The sequence below is a fragment of the Tinamus guttatus genome, unplaced genomic scaffold, assembly GCF_059628265.1.
Source record: "Tinamus guttatus ecotype Peru unplaced genomic scaffold, ASM5962826v1 Tinamus_guttatus_pri_ptg000580l, whole genome shotgun sequence".
NCBI classification, from domain to species: Eukaryota; Metazoa; Chordata; class Aves; order Tinamiformes; family Tinamidae; genus Tinamus; species Tinamus guttatus.
Window position 1 is genome coordinate 284061 of NW_028289114.1, and position 27356 is coordinate 311416.

Consider the following 27356-nt stretch of genomic DNA (forward strand, 5'->3'; position numbering starts at 1 on the left):
CCACAAGAGCCCCATGGCAGATATTCTCTGATATTCTATTATCGTCATTTTGTTTTAGCCTTGTCATTGTTTTTGATGCCCCTGCTTAGTAAGGCAATTGTTTTTTATGCCCAAATATGTGAGACCGCATGCCCAATAATATGCATGCCCTTGTATAATTCATCCCTGCTCTTCATTTATTAAATGTTAAACTTACATCTAGAACTGCACTGGCTCCTTGTCTGCATCCTGTTTTCTTCTGGAGTATCCCAGTATGCTTTTTCAAGTGTTTTTGGAGTTTTTCCATGGACTGGATTTTTTTTTTTCTTGTATTGTCAGTAGATTCCTAACAAATGGAGCAGTTGCCAGCACTTGCTTTGTGGCAAATGTATCCAAACTCATAGACTCTGTGACATTGAATCATGCTGTGACATTGTTCTTTCACTGGACATTTGACTTATCATATTGTATTATTAATCATGTTAATTAGTATTAATAATCATATTCATTTTATCATATTAATTAGTATTAATAATCATATTTAACTGCCTGCTTTGGTTTTAGTTATTAATTTCCATTCATTTTAATGGCACCAGTTGTGTAGTAAGTTGCTATGTGACATAGTTTAATACAAAACATGAGCTCTTTACATTGTATTACATTAAAAATGTACTGCATGTACTCACAAAAATGCACATAATGATTGCTTAAAGTGTTTTTTCCCACTTGAGAGACCTTCCAGTTATTTATTCCTCTTGCCTCCAGTTTCTTTGCACTGCACTTTAGTATATAACCAAAGACCAAAGTCTTCTGCGCAGCTCAATGGTGTTTAAGTTAAGCAAGTTCTAAATTCAAACTTTTTTGTCAACAGTAAAAATAAAAGATACATCCGAAGGAGATAATGTCTGTCTGCAGTTTGTCTTGGAGAATTATATTTTTTAAAGGATTGGGGAAAAAGAAGCCGCAGGAACTTCACAAATGTCGTAATTATTCAGCTGGCTCTTTGCAGGCTTTAGCGTTCATTGTTGCCAGATGAAAGCTTTAGTAGGCTGAAAATGGTCGTTTGTAACCATAACTTTTTTCTTGTTGTAGTTTCCACCCACACATTCACCCATGCACCAGCCTCAGAACGATTTCCTATCCTGAGTTCATGGGAATTGGGGACAAGGGTGGCTATTTCCATGTGACAGCTATTGTGAAGGCACAGGAAAAAAAAAAGAAAGTGGGGTTGGAGAGGGCAGAGAACAGTTACATTAATTTCATGTGGTTGTGATCAAAAGCTGTAGGCAAATACTAATAGTACTTAAATTTGGAGATCTGCTAATTTTGCATCATTATTTCAGTATTTTCCTAGCTTTTAAGATGTGTTTTTAGATGCAAAACTTGTCGGTGTTCAGTTTTAGATTTTTGTTTTACTTTTTTATATATAAGATTTTTATATTACAATCTGCAATTTATTTTTTGGTGTGTTACTCAAAACATGTGTTTGGAAATGGCTCTTAGCTGTGTGACAGATTAACATCTGGCTGGTGATCCCGAATGGGCTCATATCTTAGCAGGAACGAGACAGGAAAGGTCTGGACGTGACTGGTGAAATGCCCAGCGTTCCTTGTAAGCTTCTTTGAAAACTAATGTATTTAAAACCCTGAGATTCATACCGCTTCACTGAGGTAGTTAAGGTTTTATGACCTTAAGTACTCTAAAGGAACTTAAAAATCTGTAAGTATAATGAGTAACTTTAGCCTAAAAATTAAGAACTTTTTATGAAGAACAGAGATTGGAATCTGTTGTATTTTTGGTTATGATACAAGGTGTGTGTTCTGATTATGTGGTGAACTTGTTTTTACTCATATCAAATTTTGGATTCTAAAGGAAGAAATGGTAGGAACTCTGTTTTTCCTTAAGCATATTAAGCTTATTCCTTAGGCTTCTTATAAGAAGCCTAGCTTATCTTTTGAGTTCAGACAAATGTCACATATTTGTGTGTTGCTGCAAAGGTCATTTCTCTCTTTTGTTCTTTTTTTACAAAAAAAAGACAGCAATATCATCTCTAATGCTAATATGGTGGAAAGTATAAGCAAACAAGCATATGCTGCTTTTTTTTTGTATGATCTGATAGCCATATAGTATGGCTTAAATTTCTTGAGTCTATGTGTGTGTATGGTTTTCTTGTTGTTCTCATTTTTTGTTGTTTTACAGAAGCTACTTGAAAAAAAGAAGAAAAATGATGCTTCATCTTTTCCTGCTGCTACAGTGCTGACTGTGAATTCTCCTCCAGGTGCCCAGATTATCGATTTGATGATGCTCGTAATAGACGTGACCAAGGGGATGCAGACGCAGTCAGCAGAGTGCCTGGTAATTGGGCAGATTGCCTGCCAGAAGATGGTGGTAGTTCTGAACAAAATAGATCTCCTTCCAGAGGGCAAGAGGCAAAGTGCCATTGAGAAGATGACTAAGAAAATGCAGAAGACACTGGAAAATACCAAGTAAGTGAACAGCAAAGTTCTTTACTTCACCTGCCCTTCTCTTTGAATTGCCTCTAAACACACCTAATCCTGTCTTTGTTAGAGGAAATACATAGAGAATCCTTGTAGAGGTGATGAGGAAAGAGTAGAAACATTACCCAAAACTCAAAACTCAAAATCAGTTCAGTCCTGATAAATATTATGTGTAGAGAAATGTTTTTCTTACAACAAAGCTTTTCAGTTTAAAGAGGTCCTTTTAGTTCAGATTTTATAAAACAAATCCAGAGTATTTGTGTGAAGCAGAACTTGTTCTTTAGTTTATGGGCTTATAACTTCTGTTTGTGATCTGGAAGTCTTTTAACTTCAGAGAAAGGAAAATTTTAGAGGATCCTCTTAACTGAGGATGAGAAGTGGTCCTTCTAATTAGGGAAAGAGCAGAATGATGGAACTTTTATAGAACATAATGTGGAGAATAGAGCTGGGTTCGTGGCCATCGGTACTGCTCAGATAAATTATTGGACGTAAATGACGGAAGTGGACTGTGAAAGTGTCTATTAGAAGGTGGAAAGGTACTTTATCTGCACAGTATGTGTTTAATGGTACAAAAATTGAAGCACAGGTTGCTTTTCCCAAGGTTGTAATGGGGCACTATGACTTACTCCTAGGGATCTAATAGTTCAGTCACATTTTGAAGTGTGAGGAACAGCACTGAGCATCGCAGAGATAATGTCATCTGCTCCAAAATGAAAGCTTGGTTGGATATGGCAATTCCTGCTTAGCTTATTTGTAATGATAGAGCAATGTCCCCTTTCAACTAAATCACTGCTGCAGTCCTGACAGTGGAGATCCTGCTGTTTGATCAGCTGCTGTGTTGTTCTTTGGTCCATTCATTTTCATCAGCACTGTAGTGGTTTTTTTTAGTCTATTTCTAAATTTGCAATCTATACCAAGAAGCCGAGAGCTTTTAATAGTTGAGTGTATTCATATACTACTAAAATTCTGGTTTTATTTTTCTTGAATGGCAGTAATTACTGCTGCAGATGGTTAGTCTTCATTTAGTCCCCAGTCATATTACATAACTGAAAAAAAGACCTTTCTAGTTGCATACATTCATAAAGGTGACACTAATTTTTGGAAGGAATCTGGTATTCAGAAGTACTCCTTATATGCACTGTCTGAATTAAATCTCTTTACACCCTGGGATACAGGTGGGTCTTAAAGAATATCTTGAAAGTTAACAGTTGTGGAAGCTGAAGGCCAAGTGACCTCTTGGACCCTTAGCATCACAGCAGTGATTCCACCTGGAGAGAAATGGTCCGTTGTAATGTTTTAATTAACCTTGGGTCTTCAGATGCCCTTCTGTTGAACGTGTCTACGTGTTGTTCCCACAGCACACGCTCCCTCCTTGCACGTGGCTCTACCTTATGGTGCTTTGGAAGCGCCGTGGCCCTGGGCTGCCTGTAAAGGGCCACCAGCCCCCAGGCATCCCAGGCCTGAGTTGTTTCTGACACCCTCTTTCCCACTCCCCTTTGAGTCTCCAAATGCATGCTTTAAATTTTTTGCATTTCTAAACTATGTTTATTAGCAGGGCTTGTGTTGAGCAATTTGACTGCTGCCTCTGGTCTAGAGCATTTAGCAATGATGTTTTCCCAGGACTTGTTACTTAATGATTATTGGTCCTTCACACACACACACACACACACGCACGCATGTGTGGGCAATTCCATAACAGGAAACAAATCTGAAGTCTACTGCAACTGTGGAATAGGTGTCACCATTTATGGTAGTGAAATTATTGCAGCATTGTCAGGCAATTCTGTGGAAGGTGAAAAAATAGAGGAGACTAACTGTCATATATTTGAATAGCTTGACACTTGCAAATTTGACCTCATCATGGCTTGCTCATTCCATAGATTGATACGGGAGTAAAAGCAAACTGTCCCTGTGAATGGAATTTCTGTTTTGTCATGATTTGTTGCTCATGCCAGCTTTTATCTTCGTCCAGCAGAGTCTAAACTCTGCTGACAATAAATCAGTGTGATGCAGTAAGACAGTTCTAGCAGAGCTGCATCACGTTTGGAAGTGCTTCCCACCTCCAAAGCAGTATGTGATTGCTCCAGTTTGTTCTGCCGTACGGCAACAGGAGGGAGGCTCCTGGGTCGGCATAAGCTTATATTTATTACAATATGTTGGACAAAAGTGTGTTTGAAAATAAATTTCCAAAAGTTTTATGATGCATCACCTGGAATACTTGGTGCAGGCTTTTATGGTCAGTGGCAGGATTGTTGGTGCATAGTTTTATTCCCCTTTGTCCCTAGATGCCTCCGGGCTATGGCAGTTAGAGAGAAAATACCTTATATTTTGCATTCCTGTTTCGTTATTAAATGAGCTTCCTCTACAGAATTTAGCAGCTTTGCTTTATCGAGGCACTATCCTTTTCCTCCAGTCTTTTCCCTTTTTGAGATTAAAATCTGAGTTGGCAAAGACAGTGGGGACTCAAACAGATGACAGCAATCCTGACTTTGGTCTGGTTCTGCTGTGTACAGATCAAGCATCTGTGATGGCCAATTACTTTATTTATTGTAGAATGATTACTATTCCATTGCTTTAAATTATTTATATATGAATATTTATAAATAATACATTAATCCTGGCTTCTGCAAAAATGAAGCCTTGAATTGACTTAAAATCCAACCTCTTTCAAAACTGTTGTCAAAGCAAGTTGTCGCATGAGACAAAAAACAGTTTGCATTTTAGCAAGCAAATGTTATAAGTCAACCGCTTTAAAAATGCTGCTAAATATTTAAGACTTAATAAAATTTATTGCAAGAGAAGAGCTAAACCGAGATCAGCTTTGGAAGAACTGTTCTTCTCTGAAGCTGCATACTGCAAAGATCATCTTTTATCTTGTCAACACTGTAATATTTTTGATCCTTATAACTTAGTTTCATAACTGTGGATTTCCAGAGTTAGATTTGACTGTTGTCTGCACACATGTTACAGACTGTCTTGCAGTCCCAGGTAGATACCTTGTGCCATCCTGCATCTCTATTTTGGAGCTTAGGACTCTACAGCCAGACCGATGATGATGAGTGAAAACAGAAAGCAGTGTTAGGGTCAGGTAAATGCCTTGAATGCAAAGCTGCTGCAATAAGATGGAATAACTGGCTCCTGCTTCTGAAATAAACCAAAATCTTACTTTTAGCTGCCTGTGGAAATGAATTGGAGGCTAATGCAAAGCTAAACAGTGTTGAAGATTTTGTAGTAAAGTCAAGAAGCACAAATGCTTGTCATTGCTGAAGAAAAGGTCAGCTATTCACTCTGGTGCGAAGCGGATAAATAGGAATTAAAGGCAGTTTCTTTATGTTTATTGTCAGATGAGTCTGGAACTACTTTGCATTTGCCCAGGAGGAAATTTGTGGTCTAATGGTGGGAGTCTTTCTCTCTTTCAGGTTCTGTGGGTGTCCTATTGTTGCTGTTGCAGCAAAGCCTGGTGGACCGGAAGCCCCAGAGTCTGAGACTCCAATAGGTGTTTCTGAATTAATTGAGGTACCTGTTGAAGAACGTCATAATGCCATAAAATATGCTCAAACTTGTGAAGTCATCGAGTACACCGTGTTGTTATCTAATGCTGAGGAATTCCTGCATTAATGTTTGAGTCTTAAGGGACCTAAGTCCTTAGGGGGTCCCTTTTAATTGAATGGAAGTTGAGGCTGAGTGCCCCCAAAAGGCACTTTTTCAACTGCTTCGTTTCAGTGTCTTTAAACAGCTGCATCTCAAGAAACAGCTGTCACAGATGTAGTGAAATGTGATTACTGAGTATAGTGAATAAACATAGTCTTAAAATTCTGCTAAATTATGGCAAGTGTTCTTTTTTTAAGTACCCCCAGCACTTAAGAAAACTAAAGTTAGCAAGTCAAGCACTCAAGTTCCGCATCTGAGTTTGTCTCCTTCGTGTGCTCAAGTGCATGAGTCTGCTCTGGGTAAATCTGGCCTCATCCCTTGCATAGGATGGATAGGGCTCAGCTAATGAGCAGGTAGTCACTGTTTTTTTTTCTATTCTCATTATTCACTGTGTGGCCTTATGGCTCCATTCAAATACTGCTCTGCATTCAGAATGATTAATTTCCTCGTGGACTTTTCTTTGGCACTCATCGTGGTCTTGAGCACTTGGCAAACAGTTAACTTATTTCTAAAACACCAGTGCAAAGCGTAGAGGTGACTTTTATCCTGCATTTAGATTGGAAAGCTGAGGCACAAAGGTGTTATGTCCAATGTGTTCACTAATTTTCGATGCCAAATTTAAGGAAACAAAACCCTTCAGGACATGCTAATATACAGTCCTTAATGTGTTCAGATTACAGAACCTGCCAATTCTGATCACAATTGAGAGTGCTTAGCACTTCTGTTCCTCAGGTTCTGCAGTTTCTGTTTGGACAGCCTCAGGAATACAGGCAGTGATGGCCTGTGGCAAGTTTCATTTTTAGGAGAGTAACGTGTCATAGGAGCTCTGGCCCAGGCAAATGCAGAATTCATTGTTCAGGGCAGCACCATGTGCCTTCCCCATGAAACCACCTTCCTCTTGCACTGCTTGGCCTTGCTACGGCCTCCCGTCGGCTGCTTGCAGTCAGTGGAAAGCAGTCCTAAACCAGCAGCATTATTCTTTATCAAGGTCCAATCTGGTTGTTACAAGGTTTAAAATACCTGTAAATTGGCAGAATTAGGGTATAGCGCAAATTATAAAGTCTAGAGATGCCTGGACTGGAGCAGGAGCAGCCTGGCTTTTGCAGAGACACAAATTCTCCATGGCTTCCAAGCACTGAATTTCATACTGGCCTTGCAGGCACTTGTGGCCTGAGCTGGGGCACCCAGATGTGATCTGGTCTCTGCAGCCTCAGAGAGGTGGAGACAAGTGGGGCTTCAGTTTTGCTGTTGTCTAGGTCCGGGTAGATTTACTTTGCCTAAAAGCTTTCAAGGAAATGCCCATATTGCAGCTGTTTGTCAGCTCTGAGACTTAATATTAGAGGAGCTGGCAAGAGCGTCAGCGTTTTATCCTCTCTGTCCTTGGTAAGACACTCTCACTCTCCATCGTTCTACCAGTGCAACTTGGGCTTCACCTGCTGTTCCTGACCTTAAAATCATATACTAAAGGCAGTGCCAGGTATATATGCTGATGTGATAACAGGGATAGGGAATCAAAGATGATCTGAGACCAGAGATGAACCAGTTCCTCTTGATCATTGTTGGGTACGTGACTGAATTTCTGTCTATGATGGTATATTTCAAGAAACAAAAGGTTTGTCAAGAAAATGCAAATCTTAAACGTGGATTTTTTTTTTCTAGAAAATACTTCGTATATAGCTATTTCTCTTAGTGGCTTGATCCTCCAAAAAAGTTAACATAAGTGTGAAGCAAAATTTGGCTGTATGTAAGTTCCTTCTCACAAAATCAGAGAAGCTGAAGTAGCAAAATACACTGTAAAAATCCACTTTTTGGAAGAGGGTAAAAAAAAGAAGCAGAGGGGAGGGGTACAGGAGTTTTTGCTTTGCTGCAGTGTTTATTTGAGTTTGGCAGGAACTTTATCGCCAATGCAGTTTTGCTAATCAAGCTGAATGTGCAGCAGCAAATCTTTCTGCAGCAGAAGATGGAACCGCTCCCGCTGTTAAGCGTGCGGTTAATGTGACATTGGGGTGTTCTGAGCTCCGGGGGGATGTCTGAAATCAGTAAAACAGGGAGCTTGTTGAATCAATCATCCACTTGCCTTCCTCCTGCTTTATGGCTGTCATGACTTTTCACCCAGGCATGGTGCTGCTTTTGTCTTTTTTCAGGTCCTCAAGTCTCAGGCTTACCTGCCATCGAGAGACCCCTCGGGACACTTCCTTATGGCTGTCGACCACTGCTTCTCTATCAAGGGTCAAGGCACGGTGATGACAGGGACTATTCTCTCTGGCTCTGTTAGCCTTGGTGACAATGTGGAGATTCCTGCCCTGAAGGTGAGTCTCTCATTTTTGCTTCCTCCCCCAGTTTTCCTGATAGAAAGAGACACTCAACAAAGAGGAGAGTGTTCTCTACCGCTCTGAATATATTCAGTTATTTTGAATGTCTTCATTTTTCTGTTATCTGCTATAAACCAAGCTTGTAACAGAAACACTGAGATTTTTAGAGGCAGCTGATAAAGTTTTGTGCCCAATTCCAGCTGAAGGAAGCTGGTTTAGGTTAGTATGTTACATCTTCAGCTTCAAGACAGCAACCTGGACGTGTTTCCAAGATGGGACATGCCCGTGGACTGAACAAGGTTTGAGTGAGGTTACTTGCATTTTAGGTGTTGTACTGCAGTGAGGATTGCAAAAGCCCCTGGCTCCGTAGCCTTCCTGGGGTGATTGGAAGCTAAGGCAATGCCAGAGGAGGGCAGGAGGTGCTTGGTGCACGTTCCCTTTGGGTGCTGGGTGTTCAGTTGATGTCTGTGGGTTCCGAGAGCGCTGCTGGGATGCAGCGTGTCGCTTGCTGCGCTCTGCTGCTTTAGAGAGCATGGAGAAAGTCGAGAGGCCTTGCAATGGCCTTTCAACTGCTACTGTTTTATTTCCTTAGAATATATTCTTTCTTGAAAGACATCAAGGTACCTTCTATTTGAAACAAGCACAGTCTATTTCACAGGTGCTGATTTTAGGCTGCTCTGACTTTCCCTTCTGTTATTTAGCGTGAATGAGCCCAGACTTGAGTTTGTGGCTGGATGGGACCTTTCCAGGCTGTTACTATCCTTAAATCTCGTTGTTATAAGGATCTTATTTATTCCACTGAGTGGGCATGCTGCTTCCTTATCTTTGCTTGTACTTCATGGGCAAGTGAAGAACTGAGTGAGGCCCTGATCTTACCTGGAGCATTTTGCTATTAACAGACAATTTTAGGTCAGCCTCACACTTTTCTGGGCTAGTTGGCACTCTGATATTTATCATAATTACCTTTGGCTAAAAATAAATTGCATGGCCCACACCACATGGTGTCTGTTTGCGCCGCCCTGCTCAGCACATGCAGCCTGTTCTGGGAGCCCTGCCTTTCCTTTCTGCAGAGACTGGAATTAGTTGGGGCTGCAGCAGCCTCTCCTGCTTTGCCCTTGCCAGACTCCCATCCCTTTCCCTTTGTTTCCTGCTTGCAGTCTGGGATCTGGCAGCACGAGGGCTCCACGGAAAGAAGTGATTAGGAGTGCAGGGCAGTGAGTGATGCCTGCTGACCAAGGGGCCTTGCACAGCCAAGGCAGCTCCTTTCCCCTTGCTGGTCAAATTTCCTGTTGCTCTGGGCTCCTGGCGTTGGGGGAGAGACAGCAGGGCAGTTATTTCTTTCAGAGGAGGAATGAGTAACCAGGCTGCGTGGAAGTGACTGATTAGCTCTTCATGTAACGTCCAAGAATGTTTTAGAGAAATACAGCTAGGAACTGCAATCCGTTCCTTGAGGATCTGTATGATGGCAGAAAATGACAAGAACGTGAATAACTTGGCTATTGCAAGAGAGCATTCAAGAGCATGGTAGGAAAGACTTAAAGAGCTATATAAAATATATGTTTCCACCTCCCTGACCTCCAGGGAGCAGGGAGGTAAAAGGTGAGCAGCAGATGAGCAGAGCACTGATGAAGAGGAGCCAGATCCCTCGGCATTAATGGCACTAGCCACTTCCCCCAAAGTTTCAGTTTATTTTCAGTAAGTATTAATGGATTAGTGTTTCTGCTGTTTCTGCCGGCACATCTGAGTGGTGCAGGAGTGGGTGAAGATCCTGGCTTTGTTTTACGCCACGAGCAGCTTGTGAGTGTTCCTGTCGCACGGGCAGGGGAGGCAGCAGCCGGTGGAAGGATTCGCACCGCGCGGCGCCGCGGTCACCCCTGCCAGCGTCACCCGGAGCGGGCACCGGGGAAAGGTCAGGCCTTTCTCAGGCCTACACGGTAATGGAGGAAGCACATTTCACAACACGCTGCGGTTTATGACTCCCTCTGACCTTTCTTTGCCCTGACCCTATGGTAACTGAGATTGACAGCTGGTGCCCACTGGGCATTTAGGGACATTACAAACCAGCTGCTTTTTAAATTTGAGGAACTCTCTCGCCAAATGAAGTGGCATCACTTTCCAGTTGTGCTAATGGGCTGCGACGTCTTTGACCGCTTGAACCTGCACAAAGGAGGGACACAGCAATTAAAAATAAACAGTGACATTCTCAAACGCCCGTGCTTGCTCTGATTGAGCCTGAGAGCACCAGCAGAGCGTGGATTCCTTTATGCTGTTGCCTATGTAAATTGCCATCTGGGGTTGATTATCCATACAGCAAAAAGAAAAATTATATATATGTTTGGCAAAAAGCTCTGACACAGCAAACAGTTCACTATCCAATTGAGTTAGTACCATTTGTTCACTAGCACTTGAAATCCACCTTGAAGAGCGTGAACCTAGGATTTCTGCAGCGAAAACACAGCGTTGGCAGAATTCTGATTGTCCCTTGGGATTACTCTACTGGTCTTTCGTCTCCGCAGTGCTACAGTTTACAACTATAACAACATATGTGACATCTTTACTTTTGCTTTATAAAAGTTTCCGGAGCTGAATAGATGGGATTTATTTTATTTTATTTCTTGCATTAGAGATTTGTTTTATTTTCATGATGGATTTGGCTCCCAATTGTTTCAAAATGTTTATCTAAGTATATTTTAGTGTAATTTAAGTGGGCATGATTTTTGAAAATTCTAGTGTCCAGTTATGCCTTTTTATAACATTATTTATTTAAAAATGTATTTTTTTTCTGTAGGGCAAAGTATTTCTACCTTCTGTATACAGATGAGAAGAATGACCGTAGCTTGTAAGCAGCAGCTGTTTAGGAGGCCTAAGCAGAACAGGCAAAAAACAAGGCTTGACTTTTTGTTATTAGCAGTGCTTGCCTCCATACAAACAAAACACAGAGTGAAAGCTAATGCCAGCTGTGGTGGAATGTGCAGTCTTCATCACTTCTGCCCAGTTATTGATTACAGCCTTAAACTGCACCATTGCAGTCACATTAGAAATACTGCCAGATTGTGTAAAATGGATATATTAATGTTCCTGTTCAGTGTGTTTGGAATGGGGCAAAATTTCCCAAGTTAGTTCAGAAGAATCACTTCCTTCAGAGTTGTGCAAGTTCATGGATATAGTAAGGAGGCAGCAGTGAGCAGAGCAAATGGATGTAGAATCGGCGTGACAGGATGAAGCCGATTCCTAGGGAGGTTTACTTGGGAGCAAAGTAATTGTGTCTTGATCTATCACAGGTAAGTGGCCTTATCTGTGCTGCCGTGGGTATATAGTAGCCACAGAGCATGAATGTGGCAGCCAGGTACATCGCCCGCTGTTTTTGTAGTGATTTGCCATTTGCTTTATTGGAGTTTATGTATGTCCTGTTTTATGTAATTATTGAAGAATGTTACAGCAAGCTGAGGCAAACTGAATGGCTGGTGGATGTTAATATCTCCCTTGGAGCCTATGGAAGAGTAGAGCATGATGCCATTTGGTAGTGCGTTTTATCAGACGCCCACGAGTGCTTTGAAGGTTGACTAGCCATGGTAGTGACACACCGTTACGTTGTGTTTGCCTGCGGGGCATCTCTTTTATTCCCCCTCACCGTGTGCTGGATTCGAATAATGTATCTCCTGTAATACAGCACAAACAAAGAACGAGCACCTACATCCTCTCCCGGATAACCAGTGGGAGCAGCCCCTTTGGGTGTATTTTTATCTCCTTGGGGTGGTTGTGGTTGAGCTGTTACCATTGAAGGGGAAGCAGAATGTTAATAGCAAGAGTGTCCTATCCCTGTGGCTTGTAGTGGACGATTGCTGCTATTAATACTGAGTTTTCACTCTCAAAAGTTTGTTTATGAAGTGCTGCTCATAGTCATCAGGGTGTTTCAGTAATTTGATCTACTTTTAAGAGGTCACCAGAGACATCAGGTATGAAAAATATGTGAAACCTGCCTCTGTTCTGTTGAAATCTCCTAGGAGTGTCTGTTTTAACCCCTAGTGGATTCTGACTTATCCAAGACCTATTTCCTTCCAATTATATTGACTTTCTGAACCTGTGAGAAGTACCATTTTGTAAGCATGATACTTTGAGAAGCTTTATGGAATCATGTACCTTGAGCATGTGATAAGAGACCTTTTATAAGCTGCTTTTTTGGTTAGATAACCTTGGTCTGGTTTCTGGCAGATGCTTTGTAGCTTTTCTTGCTTTATACCACAAAATAAACCTCCAGTGACTGATAGAATAAACCAAATAATATTTACAAGAGTATTCCCTTCAAACCACTGTAGCAATCTGAATTGCAAAATGCATTTGCCTCTGCCCACATGACATCCCAAGACCTCTAATTAGTGAGCTTTAGTATATAAATGCAGCAAGAACTAGTTGCAAGGTATTTGAAGGTATTTTTAAGATCATGTATGTAGACTTGTACTGTTTATGTCTTGTCAGTGAAAATATCCCTGTGTGTAAATCTCAGAAAACATGTTGGATCAAAACGCACTGGATTATACCATGAAGACAATACATTTGCATGCAAAATGTAATGGTGAAATCTCTTAAATACATTTTTACTACTTTTGTTTTTAGTTTGCTGGCCCCACTAGTGTACCTCCTCTGAGGTTCAGGGTATCTTGACTGCCTTTTGCACTGCAAGTAGGTAGAGCAGCTGCTAAATTATTTGGAGTGTATTTGAGTGCTGTTTCTGTATGTTTTTTCCACTTTTTTTTCCCCTTATTCAATAGTGGTAGAAATACCCTTTAAATTGCTAGCTATATCTGCTGGGGAGGAAGCCCAGCCCACCTCGAGCGTGACTTGCTTGTGAAATCTGTTGTGCAGCCCTTCCTTGAAGCATGGTAGAAAAAAAAGGTATGGTCACAGAATATAACTTTCTTGCTGTGATAAGTCATGTCAAATAACTTCACTGGAAGTTAAGAATCACTTAAAATAGTTGTTTTGTCACACTAATCTTTTGTGAAGGCTGCTCTCCTATATAATTCCTGTGATGGTTAAAAATGTTGCAATTTTCACTTCCATTTTCCTTGGAATCTTGATAATAACTTATTGTATGAGTATGTACCTGTTCTAATACATATTTCAACCAACTTTTCACTGTAGCACCCTGAAGAAGAGCAGTTCAGAAAATCTGGGGCGGGGGGACTGAATTAAGGAAATGTACCTGATAAAGTTGGTTCCTGGTAAGAATGGAGTTCATAGTACATATTAAAATCTGTGGGTAATGAAATATAAGAATCTTAAGTCCTAAGTCAATAAATTAAGCGTATATAAATAATGTTGTACATGCAGTTTAATTCAGTACCAGTATTGAATTGTTTCTTTAACTGTCTGCCACTTCTAAAGCATGGGTTTGTTTTTTTGGAGATTTTTCTACTTTCCTAGAAAACATCAGTGTGAATCCTACTGGTTTTGCATCAGCTGTGGCGTTTACTTAAAAGTAAAACATAGCGGATTTGGCTCATGCTGGGAAGTTCTGCTTTCAACATTTAGGATACCATCAGTTATTTTGGAAGCATTATACTCCTCAGCAGAGTTCTTTGTGGTTAAGTACAGGATTAAAGACCTGATCCGGGGCCTGTGGAATGAAATTTAGATCTGGCAATAAAAACTTCTCAAATCTTTTTGGCTTGGTCTCATAAGAGAATAGGAGTAGCAGATGCTGAGCTCTTATAAAGATCAGTTCTTTCATTTTTATGTATATTTATGTAGCTTTTTACTGTTGTTTTTAATTTCTTTTTTTGTTCACTCTTTCAAAAATTAAGACACTAAAGGATTGCAATCTATGTTTAAGCTTGTAAGAAATGTTTCAAGTTAATTTTGGACTTAAAGGTTCAGGAAGAGATGTGCATGTTGTAATTCTTTCACTACCAACTGCAGAAGTGCCGTAGTTCTGTTCATATTGGTAGCAGTATTTATTGAGCAGTGTGCAGGTGCAGTAAAAACAGGGAGCGAGATTGGGGCTTTGTGTTAAGGTTTATTTTATTGAGGACCAGGGCTAAGATATAATAGAAAGGAAGCTGAACACATAGCATGAATTTATGAATATTTTTTTTCTACTTGGTCAAAGTAGAAGGGAAGAAAGCTGGGGGAGACCAGCCAGTGTGAGCGGTGCTAATCCAAACCATGCAGGGTATTTTTGGAGCTTGTGTGTCTAATGTGATCTCTGTAGGCAGAGAAGTGTCCTGGTCAGTGCTGGCAAATTAACTCTTCAAATACTAAAATTCAGTTGCAGTTTTTCATAGATGTTTCATAGGTTTTTCACCATAGATGTACACCAGGTGTACAGCTAGCTTCCTGCTAGCTTGGATGGAGCCTTTTAATGGTATAGAAAAATCACCCAAGAAGTATGCAGGCTGCTGTTGTGGATCTGGAAAGGAAAGACTTGTGCATCGGTGCTTCTCTCCACTTAGGGTGTCTTCAAATTACTTTTTTTTGGATCTAGGACACATGTTGCCAGAAACTGTACTGTTCTCCGAGACACAGTTCATTTTGCACAGTTATTCCATGGTACTGTGGTTTGTTCCAGGTTGCCTGAAACTAGCTGGTTGCACGAGACGTTTTTAAAGGACATTTTTTTGTGCTGCTGCCACACAGGTAATTTTGCCATCAGAGTTTGCTGCAGAGAATTGTTACTGCATTTAGCTCTTGAAGAACTGGAACCCTGTTTAGTGGGGTTCAAAATAATCATCTCAACTTCATTATCTGAGGAAATGAAATCACATTGTACAAGATGAACCTGATGTTTCCTTTTGATACAGTGTCGGATTTTTATTTTTCTTAGATAAATCAAATTTATCACTTCCGTCCAGATTTCAGTAGATATTTGTCTCATGAGAACTCTTCAAAAAGCTGAAGAAAAGCTGTACAGGAATACAAGGCAGGAAAGAAATGGAGCAGAAGGGTGGCCGTACGGGCAGGGTTCGGCTTGGGGGCTGCGGTGTCGCTGGTGCCCTCCACGCTGCCATGACCGTCCTGCCCCGCTGGCTCCAGCGCTGTCCGAGATGCTCCGTGTGCCTCTTTGGGCGTTCTCGAGCAGATGGCATTGCTGGATTTGCCAGAGAGGTTCAGTATCCAAATACTAAAAATTGCTGCAGTTGCAGGAATGGAAATATGTCCTTGCAGGTCATGCTGGTGAGCGAGACAGCCTCAGTACTAAAAGATGCTTAAGGGTAAACAGATATGCAGGTTTCGTCCGAGAAAAACAAAAACTAAATCTAAGTATCCCAGTTCAGCAGCTTATCTTTATTGCTTAAGCTTCCCTCACTTGTCCTTTGTTTCGCTCTGCCCATCTCGCTCCATCTCCAGCTCATTTTCCAGTCTTGACACCTGTTTATTTTTTGAGCTGACTGATCTTTCCTACTTTCACTGTAGTTTGAAGGGACTTTTTCTTCCCTCCTATGTCTCAGCACTTGTTGTTGACATCTTAAGTAACAAGTCAGTTGTGCAGCGACACATTCCTGTGCACCTTGGCTTAAAAGCTTGGGTGCCTGAAACTGGAAGCAATCAAGAAGAAACCTTGAAACAGCTTTTTCGAGCTCATTTCCATCAGCCATAGCTAGCAGGTCTGACAAGACAAAGAGTTGAAGAGGAAAAAACATGATAAACATTGATTATTGCTGTCCTCTACAGAACCTTTCCTGACCATGGGTAAGCAGCCTTCAGTGCCACCTCTACAGGATACATAAACTACTGATTTCATGGGGTTAAATCAGCCCTGGGCTTTTTGTTAAACAGAGTCCTGGATCCACCTAATGTGGGTACGTTGATCAGTGTACTGCAACCAGTGCCCAGGGAAAGAAAGATCTGAGGGTGACGTGAGCTGTGGTTACCCCAAAGCGCACGTGATTCTGGGCCTTGTCAGGCAGTGTCTTTTCTGCAATTACTCTCCAGTGGTCAAGTGTTGTTTTCTTGGGTATGGTGACCCTGGCATCCAAGATTAGCTTGAAGCTAAGTTAATGGATATTGCTATAGTAATCACAAACTTCCATCCGAATGCCTTTTGTTTAGATTTTACAGTAACTTTTTGAAGCAAAGGGTGGCTGTTTTGTGTTTGCGAAAGTTGTTTGCTTAAGCATTACTGCTGCCAGGTCTTTAACTTTTTTTATTTCTTTTAATTTATCAGGTAGAATTGTTCTTGATACCATTCAATTGAAAACAGACCCACATGCATGTACACATACAGTCTGAGCAGGAACCTTGTTGGAACGCTTGAATAGTAATTGGAAAGGTAACCTCCTGAATGGTAAACACAGCTTTCCCATTGCATTCCTGCTGGGAATGTAACTTTAGTATGCGTAGACTTAGTTAGGGCAATGAGTAACTATCATGTTTTAAATATTTCAGTTCAAATGCTGGAGGCTTTGGCAAAATTTCAGCAACTAGAATGAAGGAAGGGAATGTCACTCCATTCTTCCTTGGTCATCCATGTGCAGTTCGATTCCTGTTTGATCGGAAGCAGAGCAGTGCTGTGCTGGCCAAGCCGTGCTCTGTGGATCACAAACATCTCGGATTTGGGCACTGGCAAAAAAAAAGGAGAATCTGAATATTGAAAACCCTAATTCACCTTACTCAACCAGGATTGTTGAGGATAAGCTTCTAGATGTGACCAGAGGAAGGAATAGCATGGGCTAGTGAGTGGTGCCAAGCAATCTAAAATTAGTCTGTCACCAGAATGCCATCCCAGGGAATATTGTTTAAAACACCACGGGAAGTCCTCTGGATTTCATGCTTTGTACTGGGTGTTTGATACACTTGCCCACCCGCATTTTCAAACCTCTTAAATTTAATTATACTGTTATTATGAAAACTACAGAGAATTGGCCTTATTATTTAAATATTTTTTGTTCCAGCTCATCACCTGAGTCTGTTGTCAGCTGCCTGTGACAATAACACGTATTGCTAACACATGTTGCCCAAAATATATGTGAGATGCATCCCTTCACCGGGGTGTTACTGAAATGCTCTATTATAATGAGTGCACTTCTATGATTGGGAAAAAATCCTAGAGAGAGGCAATGTTTACAGAATCTGCTGGAATAATCTAATTATGTAAGCTGCCCAGACAGTGTTGTGATGAGCCTGATATAATTGCATAGATGCAGATTTTCATTTGCAGCTGACTGAAAAGAAAACTGCAAACTCTCAGGGTCTTCATGGTTATAAAAATTAGCTTGAAAGCATATGCCATCAAACACAGTTGGCTTTTTTCTTTTTCCTCTAATGAATAAATAATGCAGAATAAATGTTTCACACTTCAAAAACTGTAGTTTAAAGGTCAAATAAGAATTTCTGTAACTAATGCTACTTTAAATATGTGCTTGAATTGACTTAAAACTGAGACCTTCGTGCAAGCTGGTTTGGGAGCTGGCCCATCTTCTGTCTGATGTGCAATACCTAGTGGATAGGACAGGCAGGGAGCCTTTAGCCTAGGGGGTCCATCATCTTTTGCCTTCTCCCCTGCCATGGGAGACTGTTCTCCTGTGTGGTAACACAGGAGCAGGCCCCCAACTTGCTGTGGCTTTTCACAGTGCTAAACATGGGCCTGAGATGCTACGTAGGGCTGTGGTCGAATGGGATTTATTAAATAAATGATCTGAACTATGAATATTTCTTGGGCAATCAGTTCCCTAAAAAGTGGCAAGAAGATGGAAGTGTCAAATTAGTGGAAATTATGGTATGTCTTTTCCCTTCTTGCAGCAAGTGCCAACAGCTTACAAATATATCTTACAACTCTTGATCTCTTGATTAATCATTCTTAACAACAGTGCTTTTTTTTTTTTTTTTAAAAAAGGGCAAATTTCTTTCAAGTTGCTTCTTCTACTTTTGTGGCTGCTTGGTTTTGCTCTTCACCACCATACCATCTGTTTGGATTTTGTAACTCTGATTTCTAAACTGGTGCTTAGGAAGGGCTCCATCGAATGCAGCTCCACCTGCGCTGGTGATTTTGAAGAAGATAGTTATGTGCGTTTATACCTTTGGACCTACCCAGATGCACCAAGAATGTTCTGTCACGGACTTGGTTCTTTTTTCCAAATGCCTGATGTATCTGTGGCCATTTTTGGTGAGATCAGAATGTTTCCCCATTTTAAGAGGTGCTCTGGAAAACTTAAATTCCATAGAAGTGGAAAAAAATCTTTGAAAGCAACTATAAGCTTACAGTTGGGAGTACTAGAAGATGTTTAAAAGTAATACAAGGAATAAAAACATATATTTAGGGAGGATAGTTGTTAATTTAGCTGGTTTCATTCCTATAAAATCTTTAAAACACCCAGAGGATGAAGGCTCTTTATATGATGCGTTATCAGAAAAACTGAGGATATTTCCATCATTGTGGAATTCCATTGCTTCTTGTATAATTTTCTTTTTCAGAGAAATGATATTGTGAGGAAACTAAACAGCATGTAAAAAATTAACTTTGTAGTAAAAACACATAAATAAGAGACACATAAATGAGAAGATGTGGTTCTATTTTGTTTCTTGATTTTTAGCAAGCTTCCTGTTTGAGTGTAGATTTTAAAAAGCAAGAACGGGATCTGTTTTTTCTGCAGTCTTTTTTGATGATGTGAGTTGAAGATGACTTTAACTCTTGTCTGGTCAAGGTGGAATGAAGTTAAACCATTTCGTATTGGTGAGATATCTTGAAAATTCATATATGGGAACAGAGATATTAAAAAATCATTTTCACATCAAACTTAAATGGGAAAATAAAAAGAAAGGTAACATTTAGGCAGAGTTTTGTGATTATGGTGTGATTCACAAGAGAGATTTAGGCAGTTTAGCTTATACATTGCAAACAGTTGTAAAAACATGCCATTAGGCATCACAATGTCTAGTGGGCAGCGTATAATGTTGCTTTTGAATCCATAGTGTTAGGTGTCTGGTACAGTGAGTTCAAATTCACAGATCAAATATTGCATTATTGATTTTTGTTTTATTTGCATTGTTCTCTCTGGACAGGATTTCTTTTCTGCAGTGAAGTTTTAATCCTTTAATTTATTCAGTGTCATTGAGCTGCAGTTTCTTAAACTGGTGCATTTTACTAATGTCAGATTTAGACAGACTTGAACGGAGAGCCCACAGAGATGTGATAAAATTTTTATAACTATGTAGTGACTTAAAATGTGCATGTGTGCTTTCTTGCTATTTTTCTATATACGGAAAATCACATTTAAAGGAGCTTGTATTTATGTTTAAATGTCATTATATTATGTTTAATGTAAAAGTGTCCCTCCATCTCAAATCAGATGGTGATGACTTTTTCTTAAGTGAACCTTTGCATAAACATACTTTTGAATCTCTTGGGTTTATATCTCTATCAGAATGTAAAAATTGATCGTGTATTTTCTTAATGTTCCATGTCACGATAGCATTTCTTGGGAACCTTTGTTCAGAATCTGAATTAATCTGTTTTAGTCTCAATTTTTAAAAAGCAGTGGCAGTTGTAATAGATTCCTTGGCTTCACTGTGAGCTGTGAATGGTGCTGTAAACATTTAATAGTTTTAAAAGCAACTTCTGTGATACTGCAGTATGTGTGGTGTGTTTCTGTACAGCTGCACAGATGAACTTTCTTCACAGCTTTGTGGGAAAGGCTGAGCTTTAGGCTCCGATTCAGGCTCTGTCCAGTCGCTTTGAGGCTTCATTTGGTGCTCGGCCTCTCCTCCAGCCAGTCTGCAGAGGAAGATTCACGAACCTCCCGTGCAGCCCAAGCCCGTGGAGCTGCCCTCTCCTCAGAGCTGCTTCCTTGCTGCTTCAGGATCTCTTTTCCCTGACAAAATTGTTAGGTTCACACTTGAAGTATTTAGTTACTCCTTTTGAGTTACTCCTGCACTTATAAAAGTGTAGAAGGCTTTAGGAAAACAAAATAAAACAAAAAGTGTTTTCCAAAAGCCTTGAATGTGCTCAGCTTCATCAATTATTTTTAATATTAAAAGTCAGCAGATGGAGCCAAAGACTTGTAGAAAAATTACTTGTGCTTGAGTGTATATTAAACCACAAAACCCACACAGTTTAAGTAATAGGCCTTCCACGGAAATTTATAATAGCAGGGCTATGGAAGCCTGGGGCTAGCCCTCATTCTAGCGTCCCTATTTCATTCTCCCTGTGCTCACCCCTTCATGCACTGGCTGTCTAACAAGACTAAAAGAGCAAAGTTGGAGTTGGAACCTGATTTTCTTTGCAGATTTGTATCTTTGTGAGATTTTTCTGAAGCCTTGATCACCACTTTATCAGAAAAATGATATTATGTTCTGTCAATATTTTCATTTCTCCTATAAGTGCAGTAATTGGAGTCCTCTATTGACAGTTAGATTGGAATTCATTACAACCTCAGTTCTGTTACTGCCTGGTTGGTGTAAGGTACTGAGTTTTCTCTTTTTCCTCTGAAACAACTAAAATTGGCCTTTGCCTCACACATGTTGGACTTCGTGCTGTAACAGGCTGTCCTGTACTTTTACTGAATATTACCATCCTTTCAGGCTCTGAAAAATAAAGGGGTGAAATGTTTTCCAAACAGTGCATAATCTATCCTACATTAACAATTAAAAAAAAAAAAGACAATAAATACAAAAGACAATAAATCCTTTTGCAGCAAGGAGGGAAAAATACTTGTCAGAATTATAAAATGTATTATTTAAAGTGAGTGCAAGTATTGATGATTTGGACAGAGCAGAGACTATTCCAGTGCATGCTCTTTTGTCTTTCAGTAAAGATGGAAAATGAAAATTTATGTGCCTAATGGCAGCTGTTTTAATTACAACTGCTAAATTTCATTTTTAAAACTATTGCTCTTAAAAATCTAATTCTGTGAAAATCTGTGATGTACACATTTATCCCTGGAATATATATTGGCTTATAAGTATGTTTAGGTAATGCAGACTGTGGTTTTGTTCAGTTTAATTTTGATGATGCTTGAAGTTAAGTGTCTCGACTTCGGAGCAAGCCTCCCCTTGCAGCGCCTTTGCAAGTGCTGCCTGCTGGCCTAGTTAAACGCTTTCCTTATTTGTTTCTTTATCTGGACTCATCTATGCAGAAATTATCATTTCCGACACTCATCCTGTTCAGAAACAGCGATAAAACTTCAACCAGTTGTACCAGCTTGCTGACTTGCTTTCCTCTAATCAGCATTGACTGGAGTAGCAAGAATTTCTAACTTTACCTTAGTTGTACCATAAAACATAGGACTGCAGTGTGCTCCCCGAACTATATCTTACTCTCGTCTCCTAAAAATGCAAGTAACAGCATCTTGAAATCTCACTGTGATGGGTATCTCCTATATGTGTATGCACTGCAAAAGAATAGTAGTGCATTTGAGAACAGAGACTGTGTAAACTTGTGACATAGGGAGCCACTTTTTTCTCTGAATTTAAAAGCAACTTCTGGATGTGCTGTCCAGTCTAGCATTGATTTCCACAGAGATAAGCACAGATATCCTCTGTGTAATACTGCTCTGAAAGATTAGAGCAAATGCTGTTTTGGTTTTTGAGAGAATGTTTGGGCTAATGAAGAACAGTTGGTAGATATGGTGGCCACTGAAGTAGTGGCTACGCAGAGAAGACACTATGAGAAACTGCAGTAACTAGGGGGTATATTCAAAGTTGCAAACCTCTCCTTGTGAGTTTTTGCTTTTATCACACTTAAAAATGCTCTTCTGATGTTATATATCTATTCTAGCCTTAGCAATGTTGATTTTTTTAATGTTTTTTCTCAGGATGTCTGCCTCCATAGTGTGTGGCTTTTTTGTCCTCGGGCAATTCTTAATCATTTTAAATTGAAAAGGTACATACAATTGCAACATGTTTAATAATATATCAAGAGGGACAGAGGTGAGGCAGTTTTGCACTATTAAAGAAATTTCCAGTCCAATCTAGTATTTTAGAGAATGGTGACTATGAGACTTAATAGTTACAGTGGAAAAACCTGCAAATGAGGAAATCTGATCATGAAGTAACACTGCAAAAGATCTATTTTGAAATTACTTTTTTAAAAAATGAAGAATTTAGTGAATAAAGAAAAGATTTTGCACTGGTGGATAGACTGGATTTGTGTTACTTTTAGACTGGATCCACTCAACTTGGTATTTCTTGTGGTCTGTACATTATGGATTAAGCAAAGAGTTTGGCCCTGCAGACTGAGGAGTGACAACAGCAGCCCTAAAGGTTTGGACTGGGTAGGGCGAAAGTGTCAAATCTCCATTGGCCGTTTCAGTGAAGGCCTTGGCATGGGTGATAGGACAGGGGATAGACATGAAACCTTATAGGATAGGAGATAAAAGATTCTGCAAAGAAAGAAATCTAGATAGGAGCAGAAAAGTTACGCGTAGGTAGAAAAGGGAGAGAAATAGAGGTGGTTTTTGTTATGTCATGGTGCTGTGTAAGCCGCTAGAAGATTGTGCTCTGACATGTGAGATGGCAGTGTGACATCTCTTGTCACACTGTGACAGGGCTCATGTTCACCCTTTCATAGGGTTCACGTTGTTCTCCTTGCCGTTTCCAAGCTTCCGTGCTTGGCAATACGTTGCCAAGTATTTTTGCAAGGTGTCTCCAGTGGCACCTTCTGTGTTACTCATACAATTTGCTACCTTGGGAAACATATTTTTAGCTTGCTTCATGGTCCACTTGTATTTTCCTCTTATAGGAACCATAATCGATTAAAATATTTATAAATTGGTAGCTATTTTCCTCCTCTTCCTCCTGTTTCCTTATTGTAGGTATGTAAATTCGCAGAGCAGATTTTCCCTCGCCTTTCTGGTGAGTATTTCTAACATGTTGTAAATCATCAAACAAAACAATAAATAAATAAAAAGAAAAAAACAAAACAAACAAAAAAGCGAATTTTGCTCATAGTTTATGCTGCATATTCTGGTATTATCAAATTATCTGGGAGGATCCTGTTGTGCATCCACCATGCTTCACTAGAACATCTCTGCAGAATGCGTTTGATCACGGAATTGCACTGTGTTTGGCATGGCCCACATTTCTGTTCCAGGTGTTTGTGATACCTGATACTGGAAAAGGAGGATACCTGTTGTTAACTCAGAAATTAATTTGCATAAGTACTTACAAATCCTGAAATGCATTGATGGAAGTTGGTTTGGATCTTGGTGAAAGTTTGAAAATGACGTTAGTAGGCATGCCACTAAATGTAGGAGCAGGGGAAGGTGGAGAAATATTTATTCATCTGATGACAGCTGAGAATTTTAGGCGAATAAAAATATGTAAAAAGATAAAATAGTTTGGAATTCTTTCATTTGAATACAGCTCCTGGCTGTCACTGGCAGAATACACCTGGTATGCTTTGCAGCCCTTGTCAGGAATTACTTCTTTTACAATCAAACCTTGCTCTTTTTTTTTTCTTTTTCTTTTTTTCTTTTTTTTTCTTTCAAATTGGACAGCTCTTCCATAGCAAGTTAACAAATCCTTGAGAGTCAAAGAAGTCACAACTCTGCTTCTCTTGCAAGCGCCTGTTGTACCAGAGGTGGGAGACCCTTTTCATGAGTTAATCAAAAAGACCTATGCAAACAAGCAGGAGGATTTTCTTCCTCGCTCAGTCACTACAGTTACAGAGCCTGACATTGTTAGGTGAACCCTCGTGCTCTCCCAGGCTACTGCATGTTCCTGTGTGCCAGAGCTCTTAATAAAAGCGTGGGGCACCGCGTGCACAAATTCAGAGCAGCTGTCACAGCTGGCTGTGGTGAGGTTTGGTCAAGACCCTTTGAACTTTTTATTTCACACTAATCCCATTTAGTGTGATCAATATATGGACCTCCAGCTCCTCGGTCTGTTAATTAGGTGTCAAGTGTTGGGTTGGCTGGTGTCAGACTGTAAAATCCAAACACAGAAGAGGCTATCAGTAGGGAAGTGAAGTGTTTATTGTCTGCTGTATAGGAGCCATTGGTTCTGCAAAAACTCCCTTCCTATCCTGAGAGGTCCTTAGGGATCTCTAGTGCCTTTTGTTTCTCAGTAATGTAAACATATAGTTAACTAAGTGTTTTACCAAAAATGTGGTGGCTGGGGACTGCAGAAGCCTGCGTAAGATTGAATTCTGCTAATAATTTGATGCTGGGATACCCCTTCTACCTTTCCAAGCCCCCATTAATAGAAGTGCTTATCAATCGGATACTTACTCGCAATGGGTTAAGATGAGAACGATTTCTTGTTTTTCTTAGATATGTCTAAAATAAAGCTTCTCGTAAGACTTTACCTGTGTTTATTTTAACTTGTGCTTTGTAACACTTTGGGAATAGACAGGATGGCCAAGACCTTCATTTCCTTCATCTTAAAGAATCTGGGGAGATTTTTGAACTCCCCCATCTTCAGTTCATCATCATCCAGGGAAGAGTAAATATGTAGAATAATATTTCAGCTTTCATACATTTTGGGTTCCTTTATTTGAGTCCTCCAGTGACAGAAACTACTGGGGAGTTCTGAGTAGTTTGTTTCATCTCCTTTGAAGAAAAACTTAAATTTATAATCCCAGATCAGACCTTTCCTATAACTCATGCAACTCATCCTGTTAACTGTTTTAATATATGGCACCACTATTTCATTAAACAACATCCAGGAATAATTAGTTCAGCAACGATGCCTCGGAACAAAAGCCCTTGATTTCGTTTAGCTTTATAAGTTGGTCTCTTTTGATCTGCAAGAGCACATCTGGGGCCTTTAAGAAAGCAGAAAGAAAAATATTAAATGTTTAGTAAGGCCGTTGGTGGAGGTTTTCAAAGCACAGTAACCCTTTGGTACCAGGACGTAGCTCAGAGGTAAAAAAAAAAAAAAAAAAAAAAAAAAGTGTGACTTTCTTATTTCAGAAGATATCGTATGGCAGCTCTCTATGGTAACTGCTGTTTTTGCTAGCAGATGACCATTATATTCTAACTTTGTTATTTCCAACTTCATAAGTTGCAGTTTCTTCATTCTTTACCCCTTTTTCCCACTTCTTTTTGCCCCTCACCTTTCTTCACTCAGTTGCACGTGAGTAAATGTATCAAAATCATCATTATTGACCTGACTCTCCTCTATCAAGCATCTGCGCATTGGAATTGTTTTTGCTCTATCGAATTTTGCAGTATGCTGCTTTGGACCTTTAATAGCATAGCATTATTTGCCAAGGTGGTAGGGATAAATCCATTTGTTCTTTCTTTAGACTCAACTGCTGAGATCTTGAAAATATTATACAATGCACAGGATATCAATTCACTTGTCTAATCCTAAAAACTGTTGCTGACTTGGATTAGACATTGATCTCCAGTCCAATTGTGTAAATTTTAACATTTAAATCCTACTTCAAGGAGAAGTTATGAGATTTGGTATAGAAGTTGTTCTTAATTTCATAAAATAAAAAGGATTATTGCAGAAGATACTCAAGTCTGAATAGTTATTTGTGCCTTTTCCTTCTCTCGCGGCGGGGGTGGCCTTTGTTTTGATTATAATTAGAACAAAGAATGCGGTGGGAGTAGTGACCGTGTCATAGGATTTGTACTGATGGACATAGTTGTTTGCTTCTTTGCTGCTGCATTGCACTACAGTGCTGTTGTATTTACAGTCCAAGTATCTTCTAGAATATATAGGTATGCAAATCATCACAATTACTATTAACATTTGCCACAATTAATGAATCCTACCTGATGTCTCAATAGTTATTAGTCACTTTTGTTTCATTGGCTGTGTATCATGGCCTTTATTAATTAGCTTTTTTCAGAGAAAGGACATGAGAATTTTGTTCATGGAAAAGAAGAATTCTTACTTTTTTACCTTGGCCTGTCAAAACAGAAGTGAACAGACCTGCGAATATTATTTTTCATTACAGATTTTATTTTTAGATGCAGCTTTCTGTTCACTTTGTGTTTGTTTTCCTTAGTGAGCCTTTAACTCCAAGGTTATGACCTAAGACTGACCTCCTCTTTCCACTCTCAATTGCTTTTGACCTACTCCATTAAGTAAAAAGAAATAACCTAACAGAAGGGTAACCAGATCACTGCTGCCACACCAAGGAAACAGGCAGGCTTTGGGATGCTCTTCTTTAATCTCTCTATCCACAGAGCCTTCATTTTAATTTGCAAAATTGAACCCAGATCGAGAGCAGTAAAGCCTGAATACGGTAAATATTCATGCCTCAGTGATCTAGAGTGGCTCCATTACATTTCAGAGATTGGGAGAATTACCTTTTGGATTATGTATATTCATGGGCTGATTTTTATTTGAGATATAATATTACTCACGTTGGGCTACATGTCACACGTTCTACCAAAACCAGCCTTCTCACAAAGCTCCAAATGTTCCTTACATGTAAAAGTTTTACTTCTTTAGCCTATAGTTTTCCCCTTTTATGCTTTTCAAAGACTGGTAGTAAACAAAATTCTTTTAAAGAAGAAGGGAAAAATCCCAGTAGAAATTTTTCTATAAAACCTTTCCACCCTCTGTTTACTGTGATATATTTTTTTGCATGTGACTTTGAAGTCTTCAGATAAAAGTATTATTTTTGTTCTAAACCAATCTTTTTTTTTAAAAAAAGGCAATTCATTCTGTTGGAAGAGCAACACTCTAGGGAGCTTTTCTTAACCTATCTTTACATTGATTTTGATTTCCTTTTGTAAATTTTCTTTGAAAAATATTTTTGAAAATCTGCAGTAAGTTCAATTCGTTTGTAAATGGTAAACTTATTCCATATCATAGTTATACTATGGGCCCGAGGCCGTCTGCCAAGTTACTTGCTACTAATGGCCAGTAACATTGGCATTAAACGTGTGTCTTATTTTTTGTAGAAAGGGATGGTACAAACGTTGCCACTTGTAGCTAAGGTCACTTAACACCTTAGGACATCTTGTTGAGTTTTATAAAACTCGGAGCAGAGTCCTTCAGGGATGGAAGGTACCTGCAC

General features: G+C 39.7%; 1 protein-coding gene across 1 annotated transcript in view; it reads left to right on the forward strand.

Moving 5' to 3' along the window:
* Window positions 1–27356, forward strand: part of EEFSEC (eukaryotic elongation factor, selenocysteine-tRNA specific) — a 110927-nt gene that overhangs the window by 22602 nt on the left and 60969 nt on the right. Inside the window, exons 2-4 of the mRNA XM_088534629.1 lie at window positions 2258–2465; window positions 5897–5993; window positions 8273–8437. Coding sequence (XP_088390755.1) covers window positions 2258–2465; window positions 5897–5993; window positions 8273–8437 — 470 coding nt within the window. The remainder of the gene's footprint in view (window positions 1–2257; window positions 2466–5896; window positions 5994–8272; window positions 8438–27356) is intronic.